The sequence below is a fragment of the Anarrhichthys ocellatus genome, unplaced genomic scaffold, assembly GCF_004355925.1.
Source record: "Anarrhichthys ocellatus isolate YVR2014 unplaced genomic scaffold, GSC_Weel_1.0 scaffold2, whole genome shotgun sequence".
Classification (NCBI taxonomy): Eukaryota; Metazoa; Chordata; class Actinopteri; order Perciformes; family Anarhichadidae; genus Anarrhichthys; species Anarrhichthys ocellatus.
In genome coordinates, this window is record NW_022280032.1 from 4,878,628 (window position 1) to 4,904,357 (window position 25,730).

The 25,730-nt window shown below is 42.5% G+C and overlaps 1 protein-coding gene across 12 annotated transcripts; it reads right to left on the minus strand.

Moving 5' to 3' along the window:
• Nucleotides 1–574: 574 nt before the first annotated feature.
• ankrd26 (ankyrin repeat domain containing 26) lies at nucleotides 575–25,656 on the minus strand. Of its 12 annotated transcripts, none has more exons than XM_031868563.1 (45): nucleotides 25,570–25,656; nucleotides 24,506–24,771; nucleotides 23,974–24,088; nucleotides 23,651–23,824; nucleotides 23,198–23,304; nucleotides 22,985–23,122; nucleotides 22,676–22,836; nucleotides 22,523–22,549; nucleotides 22,184–22,220; nucleotides 22,034–22,103; nucleotides 21,906–21,957; nucleotides 21,619–21,812; nucleotides 18,912–19,080; nucleotides 18,249–18,310; nucleotides 18,064–18,163; nucleotides 17,712–17,816; nucleotides 17,272–17,336; nucleotides 17,121–17,190; nucleotides 16,973–17,017; nucleotides 16,255–16,521; nucleotides 15,976–16,077; nucleotides 15,818–15,891; nucleotides 14,132–15,043; nucleotides 12,782–12,957; nucleotides 12,238–12,453; nucleotides 11,761–11,779; nucleotides 11,531–11,672; nucleotides 11,165–11,378; nucleotides 10,861–11,044; nucleotides 10,443–10,589; nucleotides 9,681–10,143; nucleotides 8,850–9,355; nucleotides 8,557–8,709; nucleotides 8,195–8,370; nucleotides 7,930–8,023; nucleotides 7,767–7,793; nucleotides 7,279–7,356; nucleotides 6,160–6,294; nucleotides 5,944–6,056; nucleotides 5,278–5,425; nucleotides 4,898–5,188; nucleotides 4,429–4,664; nucleotides 4,100–4,343; nucleotides 2,280–2,325; nucleotides 575–2,133 (listed from the first exon to the last, which is right to left on the minus strand). In XM_031868563.1, exons 2-45 carry the CDS (start codon nucleotides 24,703–24,705, stop codon nucleotides 2,003–2,005), a joined length of 7,185 nt encoding a protein of 2,394 aa, XP_031724423.1. In that variant the 5' UTR covers nucleotides 24,706–24,771; nucleotides 25,570–25,656; the 3' UTR covers nucleotides 575–2,002. The 12 variants fall into 12 exon arrangements, 10 of the variants coding, with proteins under 10 accessions (XP_031724423.1, XP_031724431.1, XP_031724413.1 ...); XM_031868571.1 differs by having other exon boundaries at nucleotides 25,110–25,629; XR_004213501.1 differs by adding an exon at nucleotides 3,618–3,675 and having other exon boundaries at nucleotides 2,094–2,133; nucleotides 24,506–25,629.
• Nucleotides 25,657–25,730: the final 74 nt, after the last annotated feature.

A 25,730-nucleotide genomic window follows, 5' to 3' on the forward strand; every position in this document is an offset into this window, starting at 1 on the left:
GAACACCGACACCTTGTTCTTTCTTAAGAGCTGTCGGACTAGCAGTCTGAGATAACAAGACTGGGCATCTCAGCTGGAGGATGACCCAGTGAGGAGCGGTTTGTTTTAAAGCTGAGCTGCTTTTCACAAACAACCCTTTCAACATTTTCTCTCTTCAGAATCTGTCTATTAGTATTCTCGCACGCCTCCAAAGCTTTATGACAATGGTTGTAACCTCCTCAATCAAAACGAGCTTTTCGTGTAGTGTATGAAGTGGCATCTATTGAAAAAAGGGGAAATAATAACACCTAATAGTCAGTCTGTCAGATGTGCCCATCTGCTGTAAAGGAAACAAAAATAAATGTAACCAGATTTGAATATCTAACATTTGAGGCTGACGCAGAGAGGACGGATCAAAGGGAAGAGAGACACACCAGAGGGGGGCAATCATAAACACATTGTCTCATTTTAATAAGTGAGGGGAATGGTTTTTAAACCAGCGCGCATCATCAAGTTTCATGTGTTCGGGAGTGTAGACGTGGGGGGGGGGGGGGTAAAGTGAAGTACATCAAAACATAACTAATGAGGGGTGGGCTAAAAATGGCTGTGCATGAAATATTGATGGCAAAAGCTGCATATTATGTTGAATTTGAGATACCTGGATTCTAAAGCACGTTCTGCACACGACAACAAGAACACAGAGTGATTCAAGCACAAGAGAGGTCAGTACGAAACGTACACTCTTCTACTACAGCTCAACTGAATCCAATAAGGAAATACTTTCATCAATCATCCTTTCATAACTATTCAGTCAGATACTTGGAATCTATCCGTCAGAGGTTTTAACAGGCGTAAGAAGCGGGGTTAAAAGGAGAGATTTATACTGTGAATGTACTTCATATTTAAGTTCAAGTACTATTTGTATAATAAGTAACATCTGTAATAGTTAAATATGCATGTTTTATATTTATGAATATTTCTATTCAATGTCAATAGCATGTTTGTCTCACATGCTATTCAAAGTTTATTTTGTTTCATTTTTATTTATTTTTGCCCACGTTGGATTTATTCTGTATTTATTGGTTTGGTTTACTTTTTATTTTTGTTTCGTCAATATCTGGACAATTTTGTTTAGGACATATTAAAACAAAATCACAATCAGTCACCTTTCAGACCCCTTCACAACAAACTAAATGATGGATTTATGAATCCCTGCTCGTTTTATTGTCGTTCCTCATGTCCACTCCAGACACCGATGGCTCACTCAAAACAAAGGTTTTTTTTACTTTTATATTTTATTTGCAACTTTAGAGTATTCTGTAATGTACAGGCGTCATAAACGTTTTCCTATATGTAATCTGTTACAGTATTTATGAAATGAATGAACGAAAAACAAACAAAAAGCGCGTGTTTCACTTTCGGTGGCCCTGAAAAGCAAGCGAACCAAAAGCTGAAATGACAGTCGTATAAATGTAGTCACCCTGTTTCAATAGCCAGAGAGTATTCCAGCTCGTCTTATTCAAGTATATCATGTTCATAAAAAAAATAATAATGAATAAATAAAACAAACACAATACTCCAATGAGTCTAGACAGATATTGCACCATTTGATGGCACGTACCAAATGTAATATCTTGGCAAAACGATGAATGATGCAAACATCAAATACTTAGAAATTTAAATTCAGCAACACCAATATTCACAAATAAAAATCCAAACCATTGTATTGTCCTAATAAAAACAAAACTTACCGATTGAATGGAATTAGTCAGACGGAACAAATACTTTTGAGGTTCTCGCTAATTGTACCCATCAACGATGCAATATATATATATACACATATATACATATGACTCACACCCTTTGCTCCTGAGTGGTTAAGTGCAATGTGCATTATGTTTGCTTTCTTTCATAAAAGAAGGGAGAGTAAATATGTACAAAGTTCCATTCTTGGTGTGAAATAACTGGTGTTTTTTTTAATGGCTGAAGTATAACGATGACTTCGAGCAGCTGTGAATCGTGTTCAGATCATGTTGTTCTTCTTTAGTACCTCCAAGTACTGCTGCGTCGCCCTGCTGACGGGGTCCAGCTCCGCCCTCGAGGCAGAGCCCACGGGGGACATCCGGGCTGAAGTCACGTCCAGCTCTGCTGTGGCTGACGACCAGAGAGAGACCACAGTTACCATCAGTGAGCAGCAGCTACAAGTCAAATACTGCTCGCGTCCGATTCATCTTTAAGATATCAAGGTGTTTTTAAGACAGCTACGACGTGTGCCTTGTTCACAGCTTCAGAGCGCTCACCGTTGTTTAGTTCTTTCGATATGTTTCTATCCAACTCACTCTGCATCTGGAAAAAAAAGGCAAAGATGTCGTTAGATTTCAGATCGAATGTTTTTGGTGGAAAATATCAGCCGACATAAACCGAAAGAATATGGCCTTAAAAATAAAAAGACAGAAACAATGATGTTTCACCACCAAACACAATACTATGGTGAATGGATAGTGGAGAAACACACTGCAAGGAAATCAGGACTATTATGTGAAGCAGGACATCCAAACATGCAAGCTCTGCTTTAGAGTACCGATGTTGCCTTTAAATCTTGAGTCAATACGGTCAACCGATGACCCAAAATTATGCAAATAGTTTGACCAAGGTACACTGGTACATTCATAAAAGTCCGCATGCAACATATCAAGGATAAAGGTATTTCTCTAAAAACTGTTAGTATTCCAGAATTGTATTTCTCTATGCACGCAGAATTAGATGTACACACACCGACATTATAAACATACAGTATGCACATGGTACGTGTTTACTCCATTTAGTTTGGTATTATTTGCCTCATCAGCCCTGAAATGTTTTAATCCTGGTTCTGTGTTCGTAGAGCACTTTGTAACGTTGTTTTGAAAAGTGCTGTATAACTATTATTAATATAGTATATACACAAACATTTCTTTTTTTATCAGTTCAAATGAACATGTTAAAACACATTTAATAAATTCAACGGTCCCGTTTAGCTTCAACTCTTTACTTGAGCTTAATTCATCTGTTTCAAGTCCTATTATGAATCTGTCCATTTTGTCGCTCCATTGAGCATTTTTCCAAACAACATTTCCCTTCACATTGTCTTTTTGTGGCTTACTAAATCTGCTTTAGAATAGACAAATTATCAACAGTACAAATGATCCTTAAAAAGGCCCACATCATCTCTACTCTAGCAGTCAACTTACAGCATGGAGAAAGTCAAGTCGAAGCAAAGAGACAGAGTGTCGTGTAGTCAGTTACATAACGAACCACACAATGCAAAACCCAGGCTTCTTGCACATTTCACAAGTAACATTATATTCTATTCTTTTGCCATTAAACCTTTAAGGTATGACATTTGTTATGTCACTTTAAACAACTGTGTGGATCCTTTAAGTAGGAAATTCCTGAAACACAAAGCAGGAAAAAGCGCTGCAATTATCAGGACCACTGTAATCATTTTTTTAAAGTTTACATTCTACAACAACTGCGTTTTCAATGTGCAAACCCTGAACATCGTGGTTGGCATGTGAACAAAGCTATTAATGTCGGCCCACCAGCAGGGTGAAGGGAATAGCAGCCAATCAGACACCGAGCTAAACACGTCTACAAACCTGCTTATGGGTCTGGCTGAAGAGAGGAGAGATGAGAGACAGACTTTTGAGCTAGAAGCTATAAGAGTGAGAAATAGAAGACAGGTTAGAAGTAAAGTCCCACTACCATAAAGGCGAGAGATAGAGTGAGGAAGAAACAATGTGCAGGAGGAAGAGGAGGAGTGGGGGAAGAAATGACTCTTCTTCTTGTAAAGTGGGCGAACAGGTGTTAAGAGAGCCATTAGATCAATATTTACTTTCTTTTAACAATGTCTTCTCCACAATCTGAAATATGTGATGTGTAATGTCTTAATACTGACAGATGAACATGTGTCTGCAGGTATGACAATGCAACAACACACTAACCTGTGTATAGCAAGCAACATCTTTGAACAGAACGGCACCAGTTACACAATAACAACGCTGACAACCATGACGCTATGGAAAATGAAAATGGCCTCCATAAAAAATATGTAATCACCATGACTAATGGCCGTACAGACCTTGGCTAGATAATCCTCCACTCTGCTGTTCTGCCCGTCGGTTACAGGGCTGAGGAAGGAGAGACCCAGGCCTAGGCTCCTGTTGAGGGGCCCCAGTGTGGCCCCATAGTGTGCTGGTGAACTCAAAGAGCCCACGTCCAGCGAGGGCCCTCCGAGACTACCGTTTGCGATGCTGCTGGCGATCAGAGACCTGCTGCGCTCGTTGAGCAACTTGGAATTGGCATCTTCGAGCCGGCTGCTGGCCCTGTGGGGGAAACCATTGACACAATACAGGTTTGTCAGCATCAGCACCGTTTATGTCCGATTGCCCCATAGAAACCTGGTCTCACCTCTCTAGTTTGGCAACCAGAGACTTGCGATGGCGCAGCTCCTCTGTGTAGAGTTGGCGGTATCGCTCCAGCTCTGTGCGAGTGGAGTCTCTTTGGTTGAGGCTGTCATGATGGGTGGTACGGGCCCGGCCCAGTTCCCCCTCCAGCTCCCGGATCTTCTGCTCCAGCTGGGAGCGCAGGTTGGCCTCATTGGTCGCTTTGATCTGATCCAGTGCTTCTTGGGATGCTGCCTGGGACTGAGAGACAAACACAGGCAATCATATTAAATCAGGCTTAGTGACACCGAAGCAGCCATGTCCATAAATACACAACAACCCACTTATTCAGGAGATTTATTATTCTGACTTCAGTCTGTTTCATCATTTCTTTAAGTTTCTTTTATATTTCTGTTGTGTACGCTGTAGAATATTTGCTCAAGTATGGACTTCATTCACATTAATCAATAAAATACACCCGACAGAGCTTTTACCTGCAGGAAGATGTTGACCTGCTCCAGTTTCTGTTTTAACTCCAGACGGGCCCGCTCCTCTGCGTCATGGCGGTACTGCTCCATCTGGCTCTGCTCCATCTGAGAAGCCTCCATTCGGCGTCTCAGGTCCAGCACTTCCTCCTCCAGCTGCCTCTTACTCCTCTCCAGTTGGTCATTACTGCAGTTCAAGCTCTTCAGGGAGGCCAGCTGATCCTTAAGGTCACCGTTCACCTTCTCCAGCTGGCTGCGATGGGACCCTTCCTTCTCCAGCTGCCCCCGCAGATCGTTCACCTGGTAACATAAGAAAGGTTAGCGCTAGTAGCAGTATACTATTTAGGGGATATATACCAAAATCACAATGCTTTACCACACAGACAAACCTTTTCTTTCATTCGTCCAAAGGCCCCCTCGGCCTGGCCGTGCCTGCCTTGGTCCGCCTGTAGACTGCTCATAGGAGAGCCAAATTCAGCTCCACCTGTTTCCTGATCCCGCAACTTCTTCTTAGCGGTCTTCAACAAAGTACGCAACCTAAAACACATACACAAATACTAGAAGTAAACAAATAAATAAATACAAAGTGAATATCTAATACAAATCTTTTGCAATCGAGAATTAAGTAATGACCTAATACGCATGGCTTTCTCAGAGACTCCATATCAGCTTAACTAATGATATGCAAAGTTATTCCAAACAGTGTAATTATTCACCCAATGAACAAAGCTGCAACCAGTTTTGACTACATGTAACTCATTTATACCAACTGTTCAGATTAAAAACATCAAAACAACACAGAAAATATTCTGAGAATACACAAACCAGTCGCAATTAAGTTGGCACACAAAAACACCAGACAGACAAACTTCAGGGACTTATTATGGATTGACAGGAGGAGGAGGTAAAAAAAAACTGAAAACCTTACACCAGATACACACCACAGCCACATAAGCCGGGAAAGACTGCGCGCTACTGGATCTTAGTCGTGTCTACATAGTAGGAAGGAGTGCTGCCGTGGGTGAGAAGGGAGCGAGGAGGAGGCTAGGAGTCACCTGTACATTTCTTTTTGAAGCTCTGTGTTTCTATTCATCTCCTGATCCAGCCGGGTGTCCACAGCCTTCTTCTGCTCCGATATTTTCTTGGCTTTCTTCTTTTCTATTTCCATCTGGAACACAGCCAATAACTCTTGAGGCCCAAACCACGGCATTATATTAATAAATCCATCATACACAACATTAGCCTGTATATGAGCACCTCACTATGATCACCTGGGTGCTCAGGTTTCCCTTTTCCTTTTCAAGCTCTGCCAGGCGCAGTCCTAACTTAGAGCGGCCCTTCAGCTCCTCCTCCCACAAGGCCTGAGAGTCCTGGGCTGTGTGAGACAGCATGCTTTGCTTCTGGACCTGAGGAAGAGAAAGACACAGGTGAGAAATGTAAGCATCACACATATACATATTATTTTAAAAACGTCCTGTCAGCTTGTTACAATGATCAAATTTTAGATAGCTGGTTAAACAGCAAACTGTACATCTCACCCGTGAGTAAAATGTCTTATTTCTCACTAGTTTAACCTGCTTTATTTATTCAATAGAATCTATCAGTTAAAGTTTAAAAAGACTTAAAACGATCACTTGGTTCTTAATTTCCAGAAAGGGTTTGGGGTGTCTTTGGACATATGTTTGCTGATATTGCGAATTTTGCAACGATACGATTTTGATTAGATTCTATTCAGAGACCTTCGATCGTTGTAAAACGATATACTGTATGCCCATATAACACAATCAGTTACATTTATATCGACCAAAAGCAACTAAAATATGATTTGACAATTTTGTTTCTGGGCCTTTTGGAAGGAGGTGCGAGTGGACAGAATTACTGACAAAGACTTTCCATGGGAATTTCAAAATAAAGGCATATCCTAAAGATGATACATTATGATTTTTCACTCATTGATAATATTGGATCATTGAGTAGATTTATCAATCCACATCGATGCATCATAACACCCTCTTGAAAATATTAGCTTCAATAGTTATATTTCGGACGACTCATTGTTTTACACTGCTCTGCTTCAACAAACAGTCACGATCAAAATAGTTCGTCCAATGCTTCCATTTTCTCAAATAGGGCTACTTTTCTGTTTTATGTGTGAACTTAAAATTGTGTGGTATTCTAATGATGTTGTTTGCACAAACAACACGCTTTAAAAAAGTCAGATTATTACCCTTTTAGTGATCATGAGAAGGGAACATTTGTAAGGAACTCTTTTGTAGGAACTCCCTGCTCAGACTGGTCAGAGGTGAATTACAGACTTAATAAGATGAAAGTAAGAAATGGAAATCTAAGCTGAAGATTTTCTGAGTGAGGAAACAAAATATGCCACCAACCTCCCGAGTGAGTTGGTCTTCCAAAGTCATCTTACTGCTTTGGAGGTTTGTGACCAAGTCCTCCAAATGACCTCTGACCTACAGAAATAAGGAACGTTTAAAACATTTAAACATAATGTAGAGAGGGTGCTTTAGTTCGTGTTTCTATTGTCTTTTGTTTATCATTTTGGAAAGTTGAGAGGACAGTTTAGACTGCAGGAAGTAACATGCATCATGCAGCTTAAGACAAAAACGAGTGAAAGACCCCAAAACCAGGCTAAAGAGAGAAAACGCATGTTGATGTCACCAAGAAAAAACCCAAACTGACACAAAGCTTTTACTTCCTCCACATGTTTGATTTCTGGTCTAGCAGCGCAAAAACTCCACAAAGCCCGAGTGCATTTCATTTTGATTTCTGGTGATTTATATAGTAGAAAAAAAAACTAAAAAAGTAAGAAAACAGAGGTAAGCCCACACAAAGAAACTAAGCCTAAATCCACAATACCAACCCCTCCTCCAGGCGCACAGTCAGACAGCTGGAAAAAGATTGAATACCTTAAAATGACTTCACAACGTAAAGTCAGCTATTTGATGTCACAATACTTAGATATTGTACTTTGCTTCTTTTTTTTAATCCCAAAAAATAAACATGTTGCCACAGAGAACACTCACCATGGCAGACTCCTGACCCCCTTTCTGAAGTGCATCAATTCTGTTGGACTGTTGCTTTGCAGCAGCTTCCAGCCGGGCGTTCTCTATCTCGAGCCTAATTTAACATCACAAATACTCACACACTGTATACTGAAACACATCATCTAGACTCATGGCTGACAATACATTTAACATAATGTAGTGAATATGTGGCAGCTAATAAAATAAAATAACTGGATCAAACTTTAATCCAAAGTGTGTGTGTCCAGAATGTGTTAGTACATACTGTTGCACAGCTTGCTCCAGCTGTTTGATGGTGGTCTCAGAAGCTGCTGAGGCTGACAGCGCCCCCCGGTGTTTCTGAGCAGCAGTGGTGAGTTCCTTTTCCTTCTCGTCCAGAATGCTCTTTAGACTGTTGATACGTTTCTCAGCTTGCACATACTGGTCTTCGCTTTCCTCCAGCTACATGATAGAGACAACACATCCACCTCATCAGCATTGCTTACAAAAGGACTTAACTTAGAAAATAATGAGCCATCTCATTTCAGTACAGCTTCAAAGTGTTTGTCTCATAATCATGAACACAGTTGGAATCGTTGATGTGGTGAAAATATGCTGCCACAAGGTGTCACTGTTCGCTGCTGTTACCTTTCCTTTGACCCGGTCCAAGTCTTTAAAGAGGCGGGCCTTCTCCTCCTCCAGGTCATTGCGGTAGCGTGTGTTGACCTCCAGAGTAGCCTCGCTCATTGACAGCTTCTTGAGTGAGTCAGCTAGCTCTTGCTGCAGCTGCCTTAGACTAGTCTGTGCTCAGACATATTTCAAAGAAAGTAGGGTTTGATTAGGGAAAAAAAGGGAAATCATAAACTGGCATGTGCAAGAAAGGCTAAGATTGGGTCTGGGAGAAGAAGTTAGGTAATCCTTTTACAGAGTCCTAATCTTACCTCTCTTTCGTTCTTCTCTTCCTCTAATTTGTAGATCTGATCTCGGAGATCAGCAGCCTTGCTGGCGAGCTCCTTATTTCTCTCCTCCACTAGTTGTACTCGCTCTTCGCTGTCAGAGCGCAGCTTGGACAGAATGTCACTGAAGCGCTCTTGGGCGTCTGTCACAGCACGCTCTTTTGCAACGCCTTTGTTTTGGGCCTCCTCGAGCTGTTGCCGCAGTAGCATGCCCTCACTCTGGGTTTGGGCTAGCCGCTCCTGCGCGGCCTCTTGGCGCGCTCCGACGCGGCTGATCTGCTCCCTCTCGGTCTGAAGGGACGATTCTAGCTCCTTGAGGCGTACGGCCGCCTGGTCCTTCTCCCGCTGTTGGACCTCCAGCAGTAGGCTTTTCTCTGTCAGCTGCAGCGTGGCCCGATGAACTTCATTCTCCATACTGTTTGCACGAGTCTCTGCCTTGGCCAGCTTCTGGGACAGGCTGTTGACGGCCTCGCGTTGACTGGCCGCGTCACCTGTACAAATAAAATCGTTAGGAGTTACAAACCGGCTCCCAGTTAAGCAAAAAAGATGCGCATAACAACAGCTGCTTGTACAATTAAATTAAATTGAAACTGAATTGATTAAAATCTGCTACAGTCAAGCTCTTTTCACTCCATCTCCCCTTAAACAGATATGCATAAATGAATGAATTACACATAAGGTCACAAACAGCTCTTCCAAGCTGATGTGCCTGTTTGATAAATAACTTTCATGTCTCTAAGCGTGGAATATGTCTGAAACAAAGCACATAGCCTGGTTGATGGTTGGAGCTGTCCATCCATTCCTTTCTCTACTGACCTGTGAGTCTGTCTTTAAGACGCTGGTGTTCCTCTTTCTCCCGGAGCAGAGCTCTCTCTGTGTCTGTGCGAGCTGCCATGCAGAGCTCGGCCTCCTTTACGGCTCCAGCCAGGCGGATACGAGTGGACTCAATTTCTGCGTCCAGTGTTTCGCGGGTCTGCCGCTCATTTTCCAGACGGGTTGTTGTCAAAGCTAACTCGGACTTCAGGGTGGTCACCTGGTTGTTGCAGTTGAAGACAGTTTGGGTCAGGGCTTCAGTGTTGAGTTTGAGATCTCGCCGAGCATCCTCCAGCTGCTCTTTGAGAGTCTCGTTCTCATCCAAAAGGTGGTCCTCTTTGAGACTGCTGTTGGCATGCGAGCGCTCGAGGTCCATTCTCAGGATGGTCAGCTGCTCCTGGAAGGTAGCGCTCTGCTGCAGCAACTCCCTCTCCCTGTCACTGGCTTCAGTGAGCTGAGACAAGGCCTGAGAACAGGAAATAAAATTAATAAGTTAAGATTGCCTCGAGTCTGCAGGTTTTCTTTACTGATTTAATTTCTAAATGTATGATTTATTATCAAAGTATTATAAATACTAATCTTCTATTAGCAGCACCAAACTATAGCACTCTTACTTCATTTTCAAAACCGAACCGGCACCAAATGTTTTCCTGTTCACTTCCAGCCACTTATAAAGTAACACAATATCAATAGATGCAAAATGATAGAATATCATCTAAACCATAAACCAAACTAAAGCAATGGATACCAATATGTGAGGATTACCTCATTGCTTCTGCTTATGTTTCTCTTGTTGTCGTTCTCTATCTCCTGCTGCTTCCGGAGATGGCTGCTGAGCAGATTCTCCTGCAGCGTCCGAGCACTGCGCTCCTGAGCCAGCAGTCTCTGGGTCTCACTGTGGTCCTCTTCAAGCTGGGTGGTGGACATTTAAAGCACTAATCAGTCACCATCACATACACACCAAACAACAGCTGGACAAGCTGGAGACTGATACAACTCTCAACAGCATCTCATCACCATAAATACAAAATAATGAGAATTACTTTATACAAAGTACTGTATTTGAAATGATCTAATGAATAAAGCTATGTTAACTCAATATCAAAACACAATATTAGCCGAGATCAATATAGTGAAAACACATGTTGGACGGAAAAACTAATGAAGTTTAAATAGGGTGTACCTGTTTCATGTTGTTGACCAGTGTTCTCATATCCAGCTCCAGATTCCTGAGGGAGAGCTCCACCTTCTGTCTCTCCTGTACCTCTAACTGATGCTGCTCCTCCATCCTCCTCAGCTTATCTCTGGTCGTGTTGTACATCATGGTGGCATTTCGGCGATTTTCCTGCTCCTGTTTCAGCTGAAATCTATACCAAGTTTCAGACAGAGAAATAGGCAATCACATAAGATGCAGTATGATGCACATACACATGAGAAGAAATGGCTGGAGAGTACTCTCGCGTTCGAGAAACGGAAGTTGTTCCCACTTGAGGTTTGTGACTTCGGTCTGCAGCTCCAGCTGGTTGCGCTCCAAGGCAGATTTAAGGTCTTTAACTTCCTCCAGAGAGCTCTTCAACTCAGCCCTCTCCATTTCCAGCTGGCTCACTTTGTCTGCCAGGTACCCATGGCGACTCCTCGCCTTCTGGATGGAGCGCTCATATTCGTGGAAAATGTTCTGCAGCTTCACCATGCTTCTCGCGTCTGTGAGGGATAATATGGCAAGTCTTACCAGTTAAGGAGCTTACACCAGATCTTGCTTCACAAACTGAATAAGTTACAAAAGTCATGAAAAGGCAGAAATAATTACTCATTATTATTATATAAATTAGCATTTGAAGCGGCTGAATCAGTACCCAAAGTGGCTGAGTCCAGCTTCTGAATGAGGAGGGCCGCGTGGCGATAGCCTGAAGTGGGAGAGTCGACTTCCTCTGTTGCCGTGTCGGATGACTGAGTAAGTTCATCAAAGTCTGCTGCCAGCCCGTCTTCCTCAGGGTTCTGAATATAGAACCAAAGTGGGGTGTTTATATTATTCTTATTCTGTACGCAAATTTCAATCCAGTTCTGAACAGATTTTGTGTTTTACCTCATTTTTCTGTTTTTCACTGGTTGGAAACCAGAGCCCATTAGAATGCAGAGAAGAAAAAAAAAGGGTTATTTAGGAAACTGATGTGCATGTTCTCAAGATAAGAGAGCTGTATTGGAGAGTTGTTGGAAGTGTAATGGTATAATGCAGTATACTACTGATTTTTTTTGAAAATCAGAGGTTAGTCATGCAACTATGTGGGTAGAAAATCATTAAAATCATGAAGAATTGCATCCTACTGATCACCCACCACCAATATTGTAACGGTTTGTTTGGACTGAATGCAAAGATCTACCGTAAACAGAGACCTTTCTCCCTAGAACGAATCTGTGACTGTTCACGTCTACTCACTTCTTTCCGTTAGCTTTGTGAAGTTGTGCTGCCTGTCTAATTAACTTTGCGTTCAGTCTGAACACACCTTACGAGTTAGTGACAGAGAGGTGAAATTGATACAAAAGAAGCATACTGCATATATACCTTCCTTCATCGTCGGACAATTCACTTAAAGGGCTATCATCAAACACCGCGGGAGGATCTCCATTGACATGAGTGTTGGTCTGAGGGGCTCTGCTGCGCCGGGCCCCTCTGACCAGCTCCAGCTGTAAGGTCTCCTCTACAGCTGCTCCCTCCTGTCTGTTGCTATTGTAGGTCTGCTGGGGTGGGAGATGCAATTGCACTGGTGCCCCGTTGATGCTATGGAGAGCAATAAACCTGATCATCAATACGTTGTGACATCTGCACTTTGGGCCCTTGGACTCAGTTCCTTTTGTTGAATATGTGAAATATAAATGTAGCAAAAGTGCATTTATCAAAAAAGAGCCTTATGAAAATGATTTAGAGAACTATACACACACACACACACACACACACACACACACACACACACGCCTAAAAGGAAAAACTTTTCTTCTAGATTATATCTGATTTCTACACTGTGGAGGATTTTGGATGTGTTGTTCTGAAAGCAATAATTAAACTCTGTAATGATAACCGTCAGGGCCTAAAGTAAAACAATGCATACCTCTTGGTGGCCGCAGACTGCTGCTCCTGGTGAGTTGCTGCAGCTCGACTTGACAGGGATCCTAACCTGGTCTCAGGTTTCTCAGTACCCGCTTTTTCCAATGCCATTCCACCAGTATCACAGGAAGTTGTGGGTTTTTGCTCCTCCGATGCAGTCTTTGTCGCCTCCTCGCCAACCTGAAAAGACAAGGGTAAACATTTGATAACTGGACTTGAGAGATTGTTCCTCTCATGAAACAGGTTGGGGCCAGCCTTTTAAGATGCGTTTTGGAGCAGGGACTTGTGCTCTTTGTCATACATAATTTAGTGTCACCCCTCCCATCGGAGACCTAACACCTTAGTGTGGTTACTCTATTTGACATGGTAATTTCAGTTAATAATAAGGATGCACAATCCCACACATTACAATGATGCTGTGGCAAACCTGAACCGAGAAAAATCTCACCAGTTTTGACTACACTGAAATGAATAGTAAACATCCAAGAACTAGAAAGGTTCTTTGCTAATTCTACTTGAGCTCAACACTACAGTATTACTATCTCTTAAAGTACTGCCTCTAGCCGTTTATACTGTATGCTATTTACGGCGACATCACACTGTCAGTGTCCCACTGTCTATTGCAGACATTAGTTGTACTCTCTGTGAATGCAAAAGCCAAACTGTGTAGCAACGACAAAGCACAAAAATATGTTTCCTTCTATGGTTTCTTTCCACAAAAACACTCAACAAAAGGCTGGCCCAAAAGAGTAAATCTATTCATCCCGTGTGTATAAAGACCAACCTTTTCTATGTCAAATGCCATATTATCACAACAGCACTTCTTTTTAGGGCAAAGAAGGCTTTTATTTGTACAATCTTCACACCACATACCCTAAAAAGAGATTTCATACAACAGAACTTATTCAACATAAAGATACATGCGAGGTCCATGCATGATGAAGGACAAGTCACTACTAAAGCACACATAAGAGTGAACGTTTAGTTTTGGGGCACACTCAAGGATGACAAACAACCAAGGTGTTCCTAACTGCAAGTCAGTACTAAAGGTTACTTGAGCGCAGTGGAAATGACCTTCAATTAAACAATAGTTAAATTCTACATGTTAGTTAAAAAGACACAAAAATGTAAGGAGAGCATGCAAGATGAGCTCTTCTACTTGAAATAGAACCTAAAGAAAATAAATAAAGACATATAAAGACAATGAACAACACGACTGATTAAAAGAAATGAAATAAAGAGAAAGTGAGGCGATCAAGAAGGGAGTATAGGAGGGGCGGCCGTCCTCTACCTCTTTCTGGAGTTGGGCCTTTTCTTTCTCCAAATCCAGGAAGACATACTTCAGGATCCCTACCTCAAGTTTAAATCTGTCCATGTCCTCTTCCAGCTCTTCATCCGAAACACCTGGGATAGAAGCTGAACATCTGCTTAGTGAGGCGGGGTGAGCCTTGGTGACTTCCTCAGGATCCTCTTCTGAACCGGCGTTGTTCCTCTCAGCCTCATCTACTTTAGCAGCGCTGTCCCTCCAGATTAGGTCCAGATGTGGCTTCTGGAATGGCCCAAGTTTAGCCTCCTCTTTTAGGGATGTGCTCCGGTCAATATCAGAGACGGGTATGCATTGATCATCAGTAAAAGCTGTGGTAACAGGATCTATGCAGCTGCCTCCCCATGCTGTGGCGGGTTGAGGTGAAGGAGAGCTGCACTCCTCCATAACATCATCAGTGAGTAGATCTGGCTCTCGACACATGTTGCTCTCACTCGCCGGGGGCTCGTGGAGCTGCATCCTGTCCTCGCATAGGGAGTTGTCGGTTGACTCCGTCACAGAGTCTTCCAGTCCAGACTCCCTCTGCTCAGGTATGGTGAGAAGGACGGTACTCCTCGCTCTGGCCATGGGCCGCACAATGACTTCCCCTTCTTCCTCATCACTCGAGTCTTCTTCTGCGGAAGTAGATTCGTTGCCCGTGGCCCGTTCTTCTTCTGCGACGTCTTCAGCAGAGCGTCTTGATTTTAGCAGTTCTCCAAACCTCTCTTTCAATTCCCCGGCAACATTCTTGAAGGTGGATTTGACCTCCCTTTTCTCCACTTCCACCCAGAGCTTCTCGTAACGATTCTCCCATGGAACGTTATCTCCCGCTTCATTTCTTTCTTCAGGACTGCGTTGATCTCCAAAGTCTGAATCTCTTTCTCGACCGTCAGAGCTCACATGGCCGGATGGACTTGGGTTATTCAAATCTAACTCACATGTATCTATTGCATCATCTATCTCCTTTGATGGCATGGGTGGACAAGGAAAAACACAAAACAGAGAAGACAAAAATGCAAAAAAAACAAGTTTGGACTAAATACTAACATACATACATACATACATACATACATATATGACTGACATATAACACAATATTAAAATAAATATGGAGGCATTTAAACATCACATTCTCAGATCCTTCTTATAATGTTAGCAAACTACATTCTAATTATAGAAAAGACTATAAGTATAAGTAACAACTTGTTTGGCACTTTCAAACAGAACTTTTGATTTCTGGCACAGTCAAGATTTTTTTTTTTTCTGAACAAGTTGTCAAAGGCCAGAACAACAGATGTGGCTGTCATGCATTAAGAATTTAAAGCTGTGTCCCACAATGGCAAATGCATATTCAAATGTTTTACCCATTTTTTCTGCCAATATTTGGGATAATTGCTTACAATTAGCCAAAACTAAAACAAATGTGAGTCTTCGATCTCGCTAAGAGGTTCCAAAATACTGCATTTTCACGTGTCTCACTTGACACGGATCAAAGGGGAAACACAGGCTTTGAGGACCCCTAAAGCCTTGATGAGCAATGTCACAAAGTAGATCATTTGATTAGATTTGGATAGGTTGCTATTAATACAACCGTACTTTTAAATATGCACATACAGTATGTACAATGAGATATGACTGGGAAAGCATGAATGGTGATGTTGTGTCTGGGACAAAAATGTCAGGAATAAAAAAAATAAAAAATTGTGGTAGGGATGGAATGTGGTGAGTATTTCTCACCTTTTGTTGCTGCTTGTCCGACTCTACTCTGTTACTTTTACTGTCTTTTGCCATCGGTGAGAGCTCAGGGGAACCTAAGGAGACAGAGAGGATTTATCCAGAGCACATGTGCACACAAATATCTGACGGCACACTTAAAAAGGTCCAGTGAGACTTACCCGGTGTGACCTCTGTCTGAAGCTCAGCTATATTTTGCAACTGATTGTCAATTTTGGCTGTATTGCAAGAGGACACAACATTGTCTGGCTCCCAATCTGATTCTGAATGAGAGCAAGAATACGAAGAAAGAGAAAAATGATGTGAAGACAGAATTACTCCGATATAAATGCTGTTAAATCATTTCCTTGAGAAAAGTTGGGAAAGAAAATGTTTGTAATTATCATCCGCTGAAAGTGACTGAATTTGACTGAGACAGTCATGATCCCGATATGCCTTACCTTCTTCACTGTCTGGTTTCTGAGGCACCATCTTCCTGACTCGAGGCTGGGGTTGGGGCCCGGGCTGAAGGGGTGTGCTGGGCATCGTCTTGTCGGAGTTGATGCTCCTCTGAGGTATCAGGGGTGCTGCTGGAGCAATGTCTTCATCCTGCTCTTTAACAGATGGATAAGAGCATTCTGGGAGCTCCTCAAGTCCAGGGGAGGGCATTCTGCGGCCAGGCAGGGTTCTCCTACTGGCAGTACTGGCCGAGTCCCAGTCTGACGCATCTGTGTCATTAACACAACAAGTTATAGGTCAAAGATGTCATTGATGGCATTGATGTTGCTGAGGGAAGGAGGTCAGTCAACATTGGGATAACCGCAACACATGACAACACCACTCAATGGAACAGATCAGGGAAAGGCGAGATCAAACGAGGATCTACAGCTACCAGAATAAACAGTTCATCTTGCCTAATCCACTAGTTCATGTTTACTGACCTGCTTTTTTAGCTTCAAAAGGTTTGATGACAGGAAAATACAAAGCGTAATTAAGCCAGTGTTGCATGCAGACAGACAATTTTATATAAAAGCTTAAAAAAAGACAGTGGGTCCTAATACCTACTCTGTAGGTTTCAGGCAATTTACCCACAGGGACAGTGGCTTTAGATGATCAACTACCAACTGTGATTATATAAACCATTTCATTTTTTAAATAAGGGAGCTCATTATTTCTTACCTTCAAGATCATCAACGTCACCTAGACCAAGCTCTTCCATTAAGTCTGTCAAATTAAAACAAAATGTTCAATACAAACAACTCTTCTTCAAATACATTCTTACATTTTAGATCAACAGGAACCCCGTGCTCCAGGTGACAACATGTACCTGTCTTTCGTTCGCTGTCTCCTTCGAGTTTGCTCAAAACACGGAGAGGTTCCCATTTTGTCTTCTCAGTCTGGTAAAAAGGAAGAAATGTTGCTATTTGATTTCAACAGAGTTTATTTTACCTTCTACAGCATTGAGTTGTTGAACCTACCTCTCTCTGTATACTATCATCTTTCTCAGCATGTTCACCTCCATTCTCATCAGTATGGATCTCAACTGCAAGAGACAATACAAGTCTGTCATGTTAGACACAGAATGAACTTCTTCTGTGAAAAACTACAAAACATTCTAGTGAAGCTGGGTGGGTTTGGCAGAACATTGTGCAAAAGCATTCCCATGCAAATGAGCTCATGGTTGATTAGCATGAAGATACTTGGTAAGGCATCAGACGAGTATTTCAATTCCTTGTTATATTTGGACACCAATGCAGCATCAGCCAAGAATGCTGATAAGTGGTAAAATAAATGGGGTTCAAGGGGGGCAGCAAGCAGGGTGGAGTAGTGCATTCTGCATGCATTCTCTTATGGTGATCATGGGGTGATGGTCAGACTGCATGCTGTTCCTCAGACTTGTGAGTCAAGACATTCATACCCTCTCCCTGGCTGCCTCTTGGCCTGCCTACACTCCTCCGAGCTTCTAGATCTGCCATCCTATTGCCTCCTTCCCCTCTTACAAAAGAGGGAACATAAAACAACTCTACGAAAGAAATTAACATATTGTTGGAAAGGATATTTTTTGATTGATGGAAATTATATTGCATTGCACATTCTTCGCTATATTTAGAATGAAAAGAAGAAAGCCGGGAACCATTACCCGCAGACAAATATAGTTCATGCATACAAAAGAGCAGTTTTGTATTAAATAAGTTCATAAGGCATGAAATGGTGCCTGGAATGGTTTGATTGCTTTGAAAACAAAAAAGGAGTAAATGAAATAGACCTACTTCCTTTACTCTCTTCCTCAACAGTGGACATCTGTTCTTGATCCTGAGTGTGCAAGCTTTGTTTCTCTGCACGGGGCATATCGGGGTTATCGGAGCGGGACTGAAAGAGAAAAATTCCCCATGTGAGAATCTGTGTGGCAAACATCTGGTCCTACAAGATAGTCCAAAATGTGTCTCTGCCATACCTCAGAGTCCCAAGAATCCTGCTCCTCCTCTCCCTTCTCCAGACCCAGCTCAGACAGGAAGTCTATTTCAACAGGTGTAGATTAATCAGGTGTAGATTAATTACGAAGTGAAAAGTGATAGAAGTGAAAAGTGGGCGGTGGTAGTTGCAGAGCAATACAGGATGTCTGGTATAGGAGTTTACCACAATTTGATTTGAATTCCTGGTGCTACGATTCAAATCAAAACAATTCATGATGCATCCCCTGTATGATCATATTTACAATAACATTAGTTACAGAACCAGAGTGTAATATTACATTTAAATGCACTAAATGGGTTTAGTTTGAACAAATAGTATTAATATATACGAATTAAGCAATATAAATGTTGATTTTTCTATAAAAGGAAAGAAATGTATTGTATGACATTTGTCCTATCTTCTCTTTTGTATATTTACTATTGCTCTTTAATAAGGCAAAGGTAATCTGATTACTCAATCAATCACATAATCTGTAGAATACTTGATGACAATAATACATAGCTGCAGCCCTTGTTGTCAGTAAGATGTTCAAGGGTGCCTCAGTAACTAAGGAGAAGACGGCCTACAGATACCTTGAGATCGTATTAGTGGAAATTGAGTTTTTAGTAACATGTTCAGAACAGCTGTTATAAATGCTCCTTACCTCTTTTCTTATCTTTAGAGACTTCTGTCTCAGGAACAGGTGAAATGGCCTCAAGGGAGTCTCTGCTCTCTTCAGGTTCATCATTTTCATCTGAGACGTCTTCTTCCTCTTCGTCATCTCCATCCTCCTCTTGGTCATTGTCATCCTCGTCCCCAGTGGAATCTTCTTTCTGTGTAAAGAAAAGCAATGTACTCATAACGATGTGCTTTAAAACCTACCTCTACGACTGTGTGTGTCCATAAGAGGCATCTCTAATGAAAGGGGAAGCAAACTGGGAACAAGCAGATGAAAACAAATGCATGTGAGGTGTTGTCAGAGGGCTCGAAGAGCCCAAACTACATTTCACAAACTGCTACACTACACCTAAAACTACCTGTTTTACCTGAAGGACAGGCTCTTCGATGTTTCTGAGCTCTTGACTTCTCATGCCTATGCTCTTTGCCTCATCAGGTGAGTCTACGTCAACATCATCGATGTCAGTCTGAGGCAACACTTCATCAGAGGATGTGCTCCCGTCCGAATCGTGGAGTTGACCAGCAGTGACACTGTCTTTGGTGGCAGGGCTCGATGACATTTTTGCCCTTTTTGGTTCTTCATCGAGGTCCTCTGATGACACTCTTGGCTGGGGAACGACGGCACCTCTGTTTTCTAGAGGAACATAAGCAGTTAATCTAGCTTTGTGTTCATCGTCTTCGTCAGACACCTCGACTGTGGCGCTGGCAAAATCGTACTGCAGCTTTTGGTCCAGGCTGTCAGAGTCCTCACTTATCTCTCCGTCTATGCTGGGATTGTCTTCCTGAACACCCGCCAGCAGTTCCTCCTCCGACCTGTTACCCTCTGGATACTCATCCTCTCCATCAATTATGGTTTGAGGAGCCTTTTCATTGTCTTCATCTCCCTCTGACTTCCTGTCTATTGCACTTGTGGGCCTCAACTTAGCTGGGGTAGAAAGACATGTTTTCAAGTCGTTACCGCAGGCTGAGACTTCATCTTCTTTTCTCACCGTTGTCTTCTGCTTCTCCGACTCATCACTTTCATCTTTGTCATCCCAGCTACTATCATCGCCTTTCTCATTCTCAGAGTATAATTTTCCATCCGTTTGTCCAACTGATTCAACATCATCGTTATCTAGTGTTTGGCCTCTGGTTGTTTTTTCATCCTCAGCTACTGGTGACACTGTAGGGGAGGGGTCATTTGACTCTTTCTCAGCACTTTCTTTATCTTCTTCTTCTTCCCAAGAGCCATCACAACGCTGCTGCTCTCCAGTCTGGTTTGCGGTTCCAATATTAGTTTTAGAAACTGGTGACTGCACATCACCTTTAGTAAAGGAGCCTTTATCGTTCTGGTCATTATTTTCAGAAGAGGAATCCCACTCTGATTCATCTACTGCTGCTTTTTCTGCTCTGTTTTTGGACTGAGGAGTGCTTGTTGAACATAATCCCAACGTGGGCAACGGTTCATCTTTCACTGGCTTAGGTGAGACACATTTTGGAGATGTTCCCACCGCGGATGAAGAATCCCACGAGGTATCCAGGTGGTCTTTGTTTGGTTGAGGTACTGAGCATTTCGAATGCAGTGTTGCTGCTTTTGGTTTTAAATGAGATGATCGAACGTCCCTTTTCTGATCAAGCGTCTCCCTGTTTACCTCTTCTTCTTTGGGTAGTTCTGTGTCGCTGTCCTCTAATGAGGAGCCCCATGAGGATCTGCGTCTGTCCCCTTTGAAAGCTTCTGTGTTTGATCCAGCATCAGAGGAGCCTTCTGTATTTTGAACTCCATCCTCAGGCACAACATTTCTCCGATTAGCTAGTACTGTGCTGCGACCGAGTCCCCCCGTTTGATTCTCCTCTTCATCAGCAGTGTCCTTTCTCACTGTATCACCGCTGTTTTGTTCATTGCTCCAGAAGTCGTCAGCACCAATTTCCATCTCGGTTTCAAACTCTTCCTCCTTAACCGCAGTAGGGGAACAAGTTTGCGTGTGATGTCTGGATGTTGTGTGGATGTTTCCTGCTGAAGCCAGTTCTGATGACCACACGCATTCCTTCCCATGGCTGTCGTCTTCATCAGAAAATTTAGATTCGACCCTAATGGCTGACACGACACAATCCTCCTCTACATCTAATGTTGCCGGCATTGCGTAACTTGCTGTTCCAGCTGGGCAGACCGTGTCGTGTTTTTGAGTCTCTGTTTTGGCCTCTACATTCTCCCCCACTGTACTAGGACCAGTTTCGCTGCTGTAAGAGACGTCAGTTCCAGGAGTGTTTTGAGCGTCAGCACCGTCAATAATGTTAAGGGCACTGGTAACGGAAGCTTTTTGTATATCTTTAAATTCACTAGTGTTGGCCTCGACAGATGCAACACATTTGTCATCGTCTTCCTCATCACATTCATTTTCTTCTTTATCCTCTTCCTCTTCATCATCTTCATCCTCCTCCTCTTCGTCATCCTCCTCATCTTCATCTTCATCATCATCATCTTCTTCTTCATCATCATCTTCCTCTTCTTCTTCCTCCTCTTCTTCTTCCTCCTCCTCAGAGTCCTCCGCTTCTGGGCTTCTCTCTTGAGAGTCGGACCTCGCTTTACTACTTGAAGGCTGCTCCATGTGTTTGCCTTTCTCTTGCTCCTCTGCTTGTTATAGGCATTTGGGGGGGGGGGGGATAGAAGGAGAGAAAGGTGTCATAGAAATGCAAGTCCAACACAAGTATTTTACCTTTATGTAGCTGGGACGAGGAGTAGAGGTCATCTGGGGTGCTCTGGAAAGGAAGGAAGTGGGAGCGGGATCTACTGGGTGCTGCAGAGCTTTGGATGGTAAAGCCTTCGGGAGGGATGGGATTCTCTGGACTCTATTCTCACTCTCTGGCTCAGATTCTGTACCGCTCAAGGATCTGTCAGGCAGTGCCGAAGCTACAGGGCAGGCAGGGATAAAAGATCACTTCTAAAAAGCACAAACTTGTGAGGGACACTAACAAGTGAATAAGGTTAAACATGTCTCAGTACCTTCTCCTCTTTTAGATGCAATCATTTTCCTTAGGTTTACCCTCTGTGGTTTCTGAAAGACAGCATATGAGATGAAGGCCAGAGCAATATTTAGGAAAAACACAGTTGCAAAAAAAAGTAGCACCAACCTTTTCCATTAAAACCAATTCATCATCATCTTCTGATGAAGCCCATTCATCTGCAGCACTTTTTGAAACCCTGAGGAGGAAGGAAGAACGGTTTGAGCCGGGCAGCCAATTGTAATTGTGAGTTACTCACCACAAGAAGATTATGCTCACCGACTTAGTGACTCCGACTGAGAATTGTCTTCAAAATCTGCAACAAAGCGGCGAAGCTTATTTTCAGCCTCACTTCAATCAATTTTAGAAAAGGTACAAGTCATATCTTAATATCAAAACTTTAAAAATAGTGAGATCCTGAGAGCATCTAAATCTTAAGAAGCAGAAAAAGTACAATGCACAAAGCGCTAGAATCTAAGCAGCATAAAGAAGTGCATTTCCTGAAGAGAGGAGTAGTTTAAGTATCCATTCTTAGTAAATATGAATGATCTTTACTGGCACAAAACTGACAGCTTTTGACTGATTTTGCTAACAAAGCGCTTCTAAGCAAAGTAATACCTCCCCCTGCTTCATTTGTTCCATGCTCTAGATCCAGTCAAGAGGTAATGCATGAGGAATAAATAAAATAATCACAGTCAATAATTTACAGACAGAATAACATCCTCCCACCACTTTCATCCACTAGTATGTGATGAAAACGTATCTCCCTACCATCTTTGTCAGTGGCTGGTCCTCCCAAAGAGAAGCCTGCTTCTATGTCTTGGGAAGGACTGCCCAACAGCGCTTTTTTCTTCTTTTTGATCGGACCTTGATTGGAGAGGGAAGGCCCATCATTCCTCTGGGTGCTGTGCTCGATGATCAGGAGGGAACAACTACATGAGAGACAAGACAGTGACAATGCCATAAGCCTTAACAAGAACAAGAGGAAGAATTCAACTGTGAAAAACACCATAGATGCATAAATTACAGAAGACATACAACTGTAGGGACATATGTACAAAGAAAAGAAGCACAGCTTACGGATGATGCCCATTCATCACTGCGTAGTCATCAGCTGACCATCCTTTGGTATCCTTTAGCACGAAATCTGCATCAAACCGCAAGAGCAGCCGCAACATACCAATCTGTCCATTACCAGCAGCGATCATTAACGGGGACCTGCAGGTAAAATCAATGACGTCAGCAACATTTAAATTATTGGAGATGTATCGCAAATCCTTGTTTCATACTGACCTTTGGGCTTGGTCCATAACATTGACACCAGCACCCTCCTTGAGGAGAAACTCAGCCATCTCGATGTGGTCCTCACGCACTGACACAGTCAAGGGTGTGAACCCCTCCTGAAAATATAGTCACAGTCAACAACCTCATTCATTGGACCGGTGTCTTCAGAACAGCAATACCTCATCGTACGCCGAGTATCAGATATCATAGGTGGCATTTTTGATTTAATATTTTTACTGAAGCCTAGAGACACGCGTCACTGAACGCATAAGCTGCATCCAGACAACTCATAAGCACAACACATCTTTCTCACAGCAAACATGTTGACTTGGAAACAAAACACACACTAAGAGGTCCACCCCTATTGGCCATATTTGGTTATTGCAATAAAGACTGTTATTAGGAGCTTTGATGGCATGATATGTGTTACTACCTTATTTTAAAATATGCCGACAGAATCACCTTATTTTGTGCATTGATGTCAGCCTCGTGCTCCAGCAGCAGGACAGTAGTGGAAATGGACGGGATGTTCGCTGCCAAATGCAGGGCCGTATTGCCATTGACGTCCACTAGGTTCGGCTCGGCGTGGTTCTCCAGCAGTACGCTCACGGCGCGCTCATGTTGACCCTGCACTGCCTGATGTAGAGGAGAATGACGTGATTGCAGAGGCCTGAACGAGGCTTGAAACAAATACATGAGGAACGTAGCCAACTATGTTCACGACAATTATATTTGAAATGAAATGAAGAATCACTCTGTGGTGGAGTCTCATCATCCAGGATTACCTTCATTAAGGCAGATCTATTTTGATTGTCGCATAAGTTAAGCTTAGCTTTGCTCGCGATGAGGAATTGCACCACCTCGACATGTCCACTGGCGCAGGCAATGTGAAGTGCAGTTCTGTAACAGTAGAGGAGAGATTTTTATATGCAAGCATTCCTATTCTTAATAAAAACACTACCATTGATCCTTAGAAGTACTTCTATTCTAGGCCTTACTTTGCTTGTATTTGTAACCAATCAACATATTGCTTCCATTCTGTAAATTGCCTCAAGTACTATACGTACACACTCAGTTACTTCTGACACACACTAATTGTGAATGGTAATTAGATCCTACTTTGAAACATAAGTAGAAAAGAAACAGTGGGGTGTCAAGTACATGTTAACACTGCATGGCTGCAGTCAAGGGTTGATTGTGAAAGGTGAACATATGATGAAACAGTGGGGAAAAGGCTCCAAAATAATGTGTTAAAAAAGATATAGACGGATCAGATACTGTTAAGGATGTGACAACAAGTGCTTTGATCCCACTTACCTGTTCTCCTTGTCAAGTTGATTGATATCATTCTTTTTAGCCAGCTGCTTCAGCTTTGCCAAATCACCCACCGAGGCAGCCTTGTGAACCTTCCCGAGGTCCTTTTCTTTAAGTTCATAGCCAGCAGAAAGCACACTCCAACTGTCAGGAGTACCGGACGGGTGTTTCTTTCTCTTGGTGAAGCTGAATATCTTCTTCATTTTTGCACCGTCACTACCTGCCACTCATCAGGTGCTGGAGGATCAACACAGGCGCCTCTCCCATCCCTAGAATTAAGACGCGCAAAGCGGATTAGAAGCCTATAAAACACTGCGGTGTTTCTTCATATAAGATATAGCGTTAACGATGTACTGTTAGCACAAATACTGTTCCTCACACAGCAATATTAGGTGGCATAACCTAGTTTAGGCGCATAGAGATCTACTGCACATCTAGTGAGATAATAAGCATAACGTTTAGTATCTCATTACTTCAGATGACGGTAAAAACACAGCTGTCATGCTAACGGCAGCGATACATCCACGTAAGAAGGCTATAACGTTAACTGCGTAAGAAGGCTATAACGTTAACTAAGCTAACATTAGCCTCAATTTCTTGACCATACCTTTACGCAAAGGACGTCGTCTGCGTTATCTTAAGCCTTTCATTTTAGCACGATTTTGATGCGATAACGATGCATGTACAGAGCAAGCTAACGTTGTTTTACATGAACGTTATTTAGCCGTATATATCTTGTGGCTTGTTACCATGGTAACTGATTGTAACGTACTGGTTATCCAATCCGTTTATGTTGGAGAATACTGTTGTGTTACAGTAACGTACGCAATGCCACACTACCTTCATTTTCTTTCATCATATCTATATATATATATTTTAAAAAGCTTAAGTTTTAACCCCGCTAACTCAATGCTAATTAGCAAACTCTTAAAAAATCAGAACCGAGTGTTTGGTAACAGAACGATAACTTTAAGACGAAGGAAGTACGTGAGGCTTTAATTATGTACGAAAGCTTGTGTGTGTACTTAATGCAAATTGCCTTACAGTATATTAACTTAAACACTAACCTGTTGATTGTCCGAGTCAGACTTTTATCATAGAGCTAGCGATGGCTAAAGCTAATGGAGAACATGCTGGCCGTTGGTTTTTCAAGGATCCAATCAGAAATGAGCTCGAGGTGACGAGGGGTTTTACTGACCAATAGGCGGCTTCGTTGTATGCCGATGGT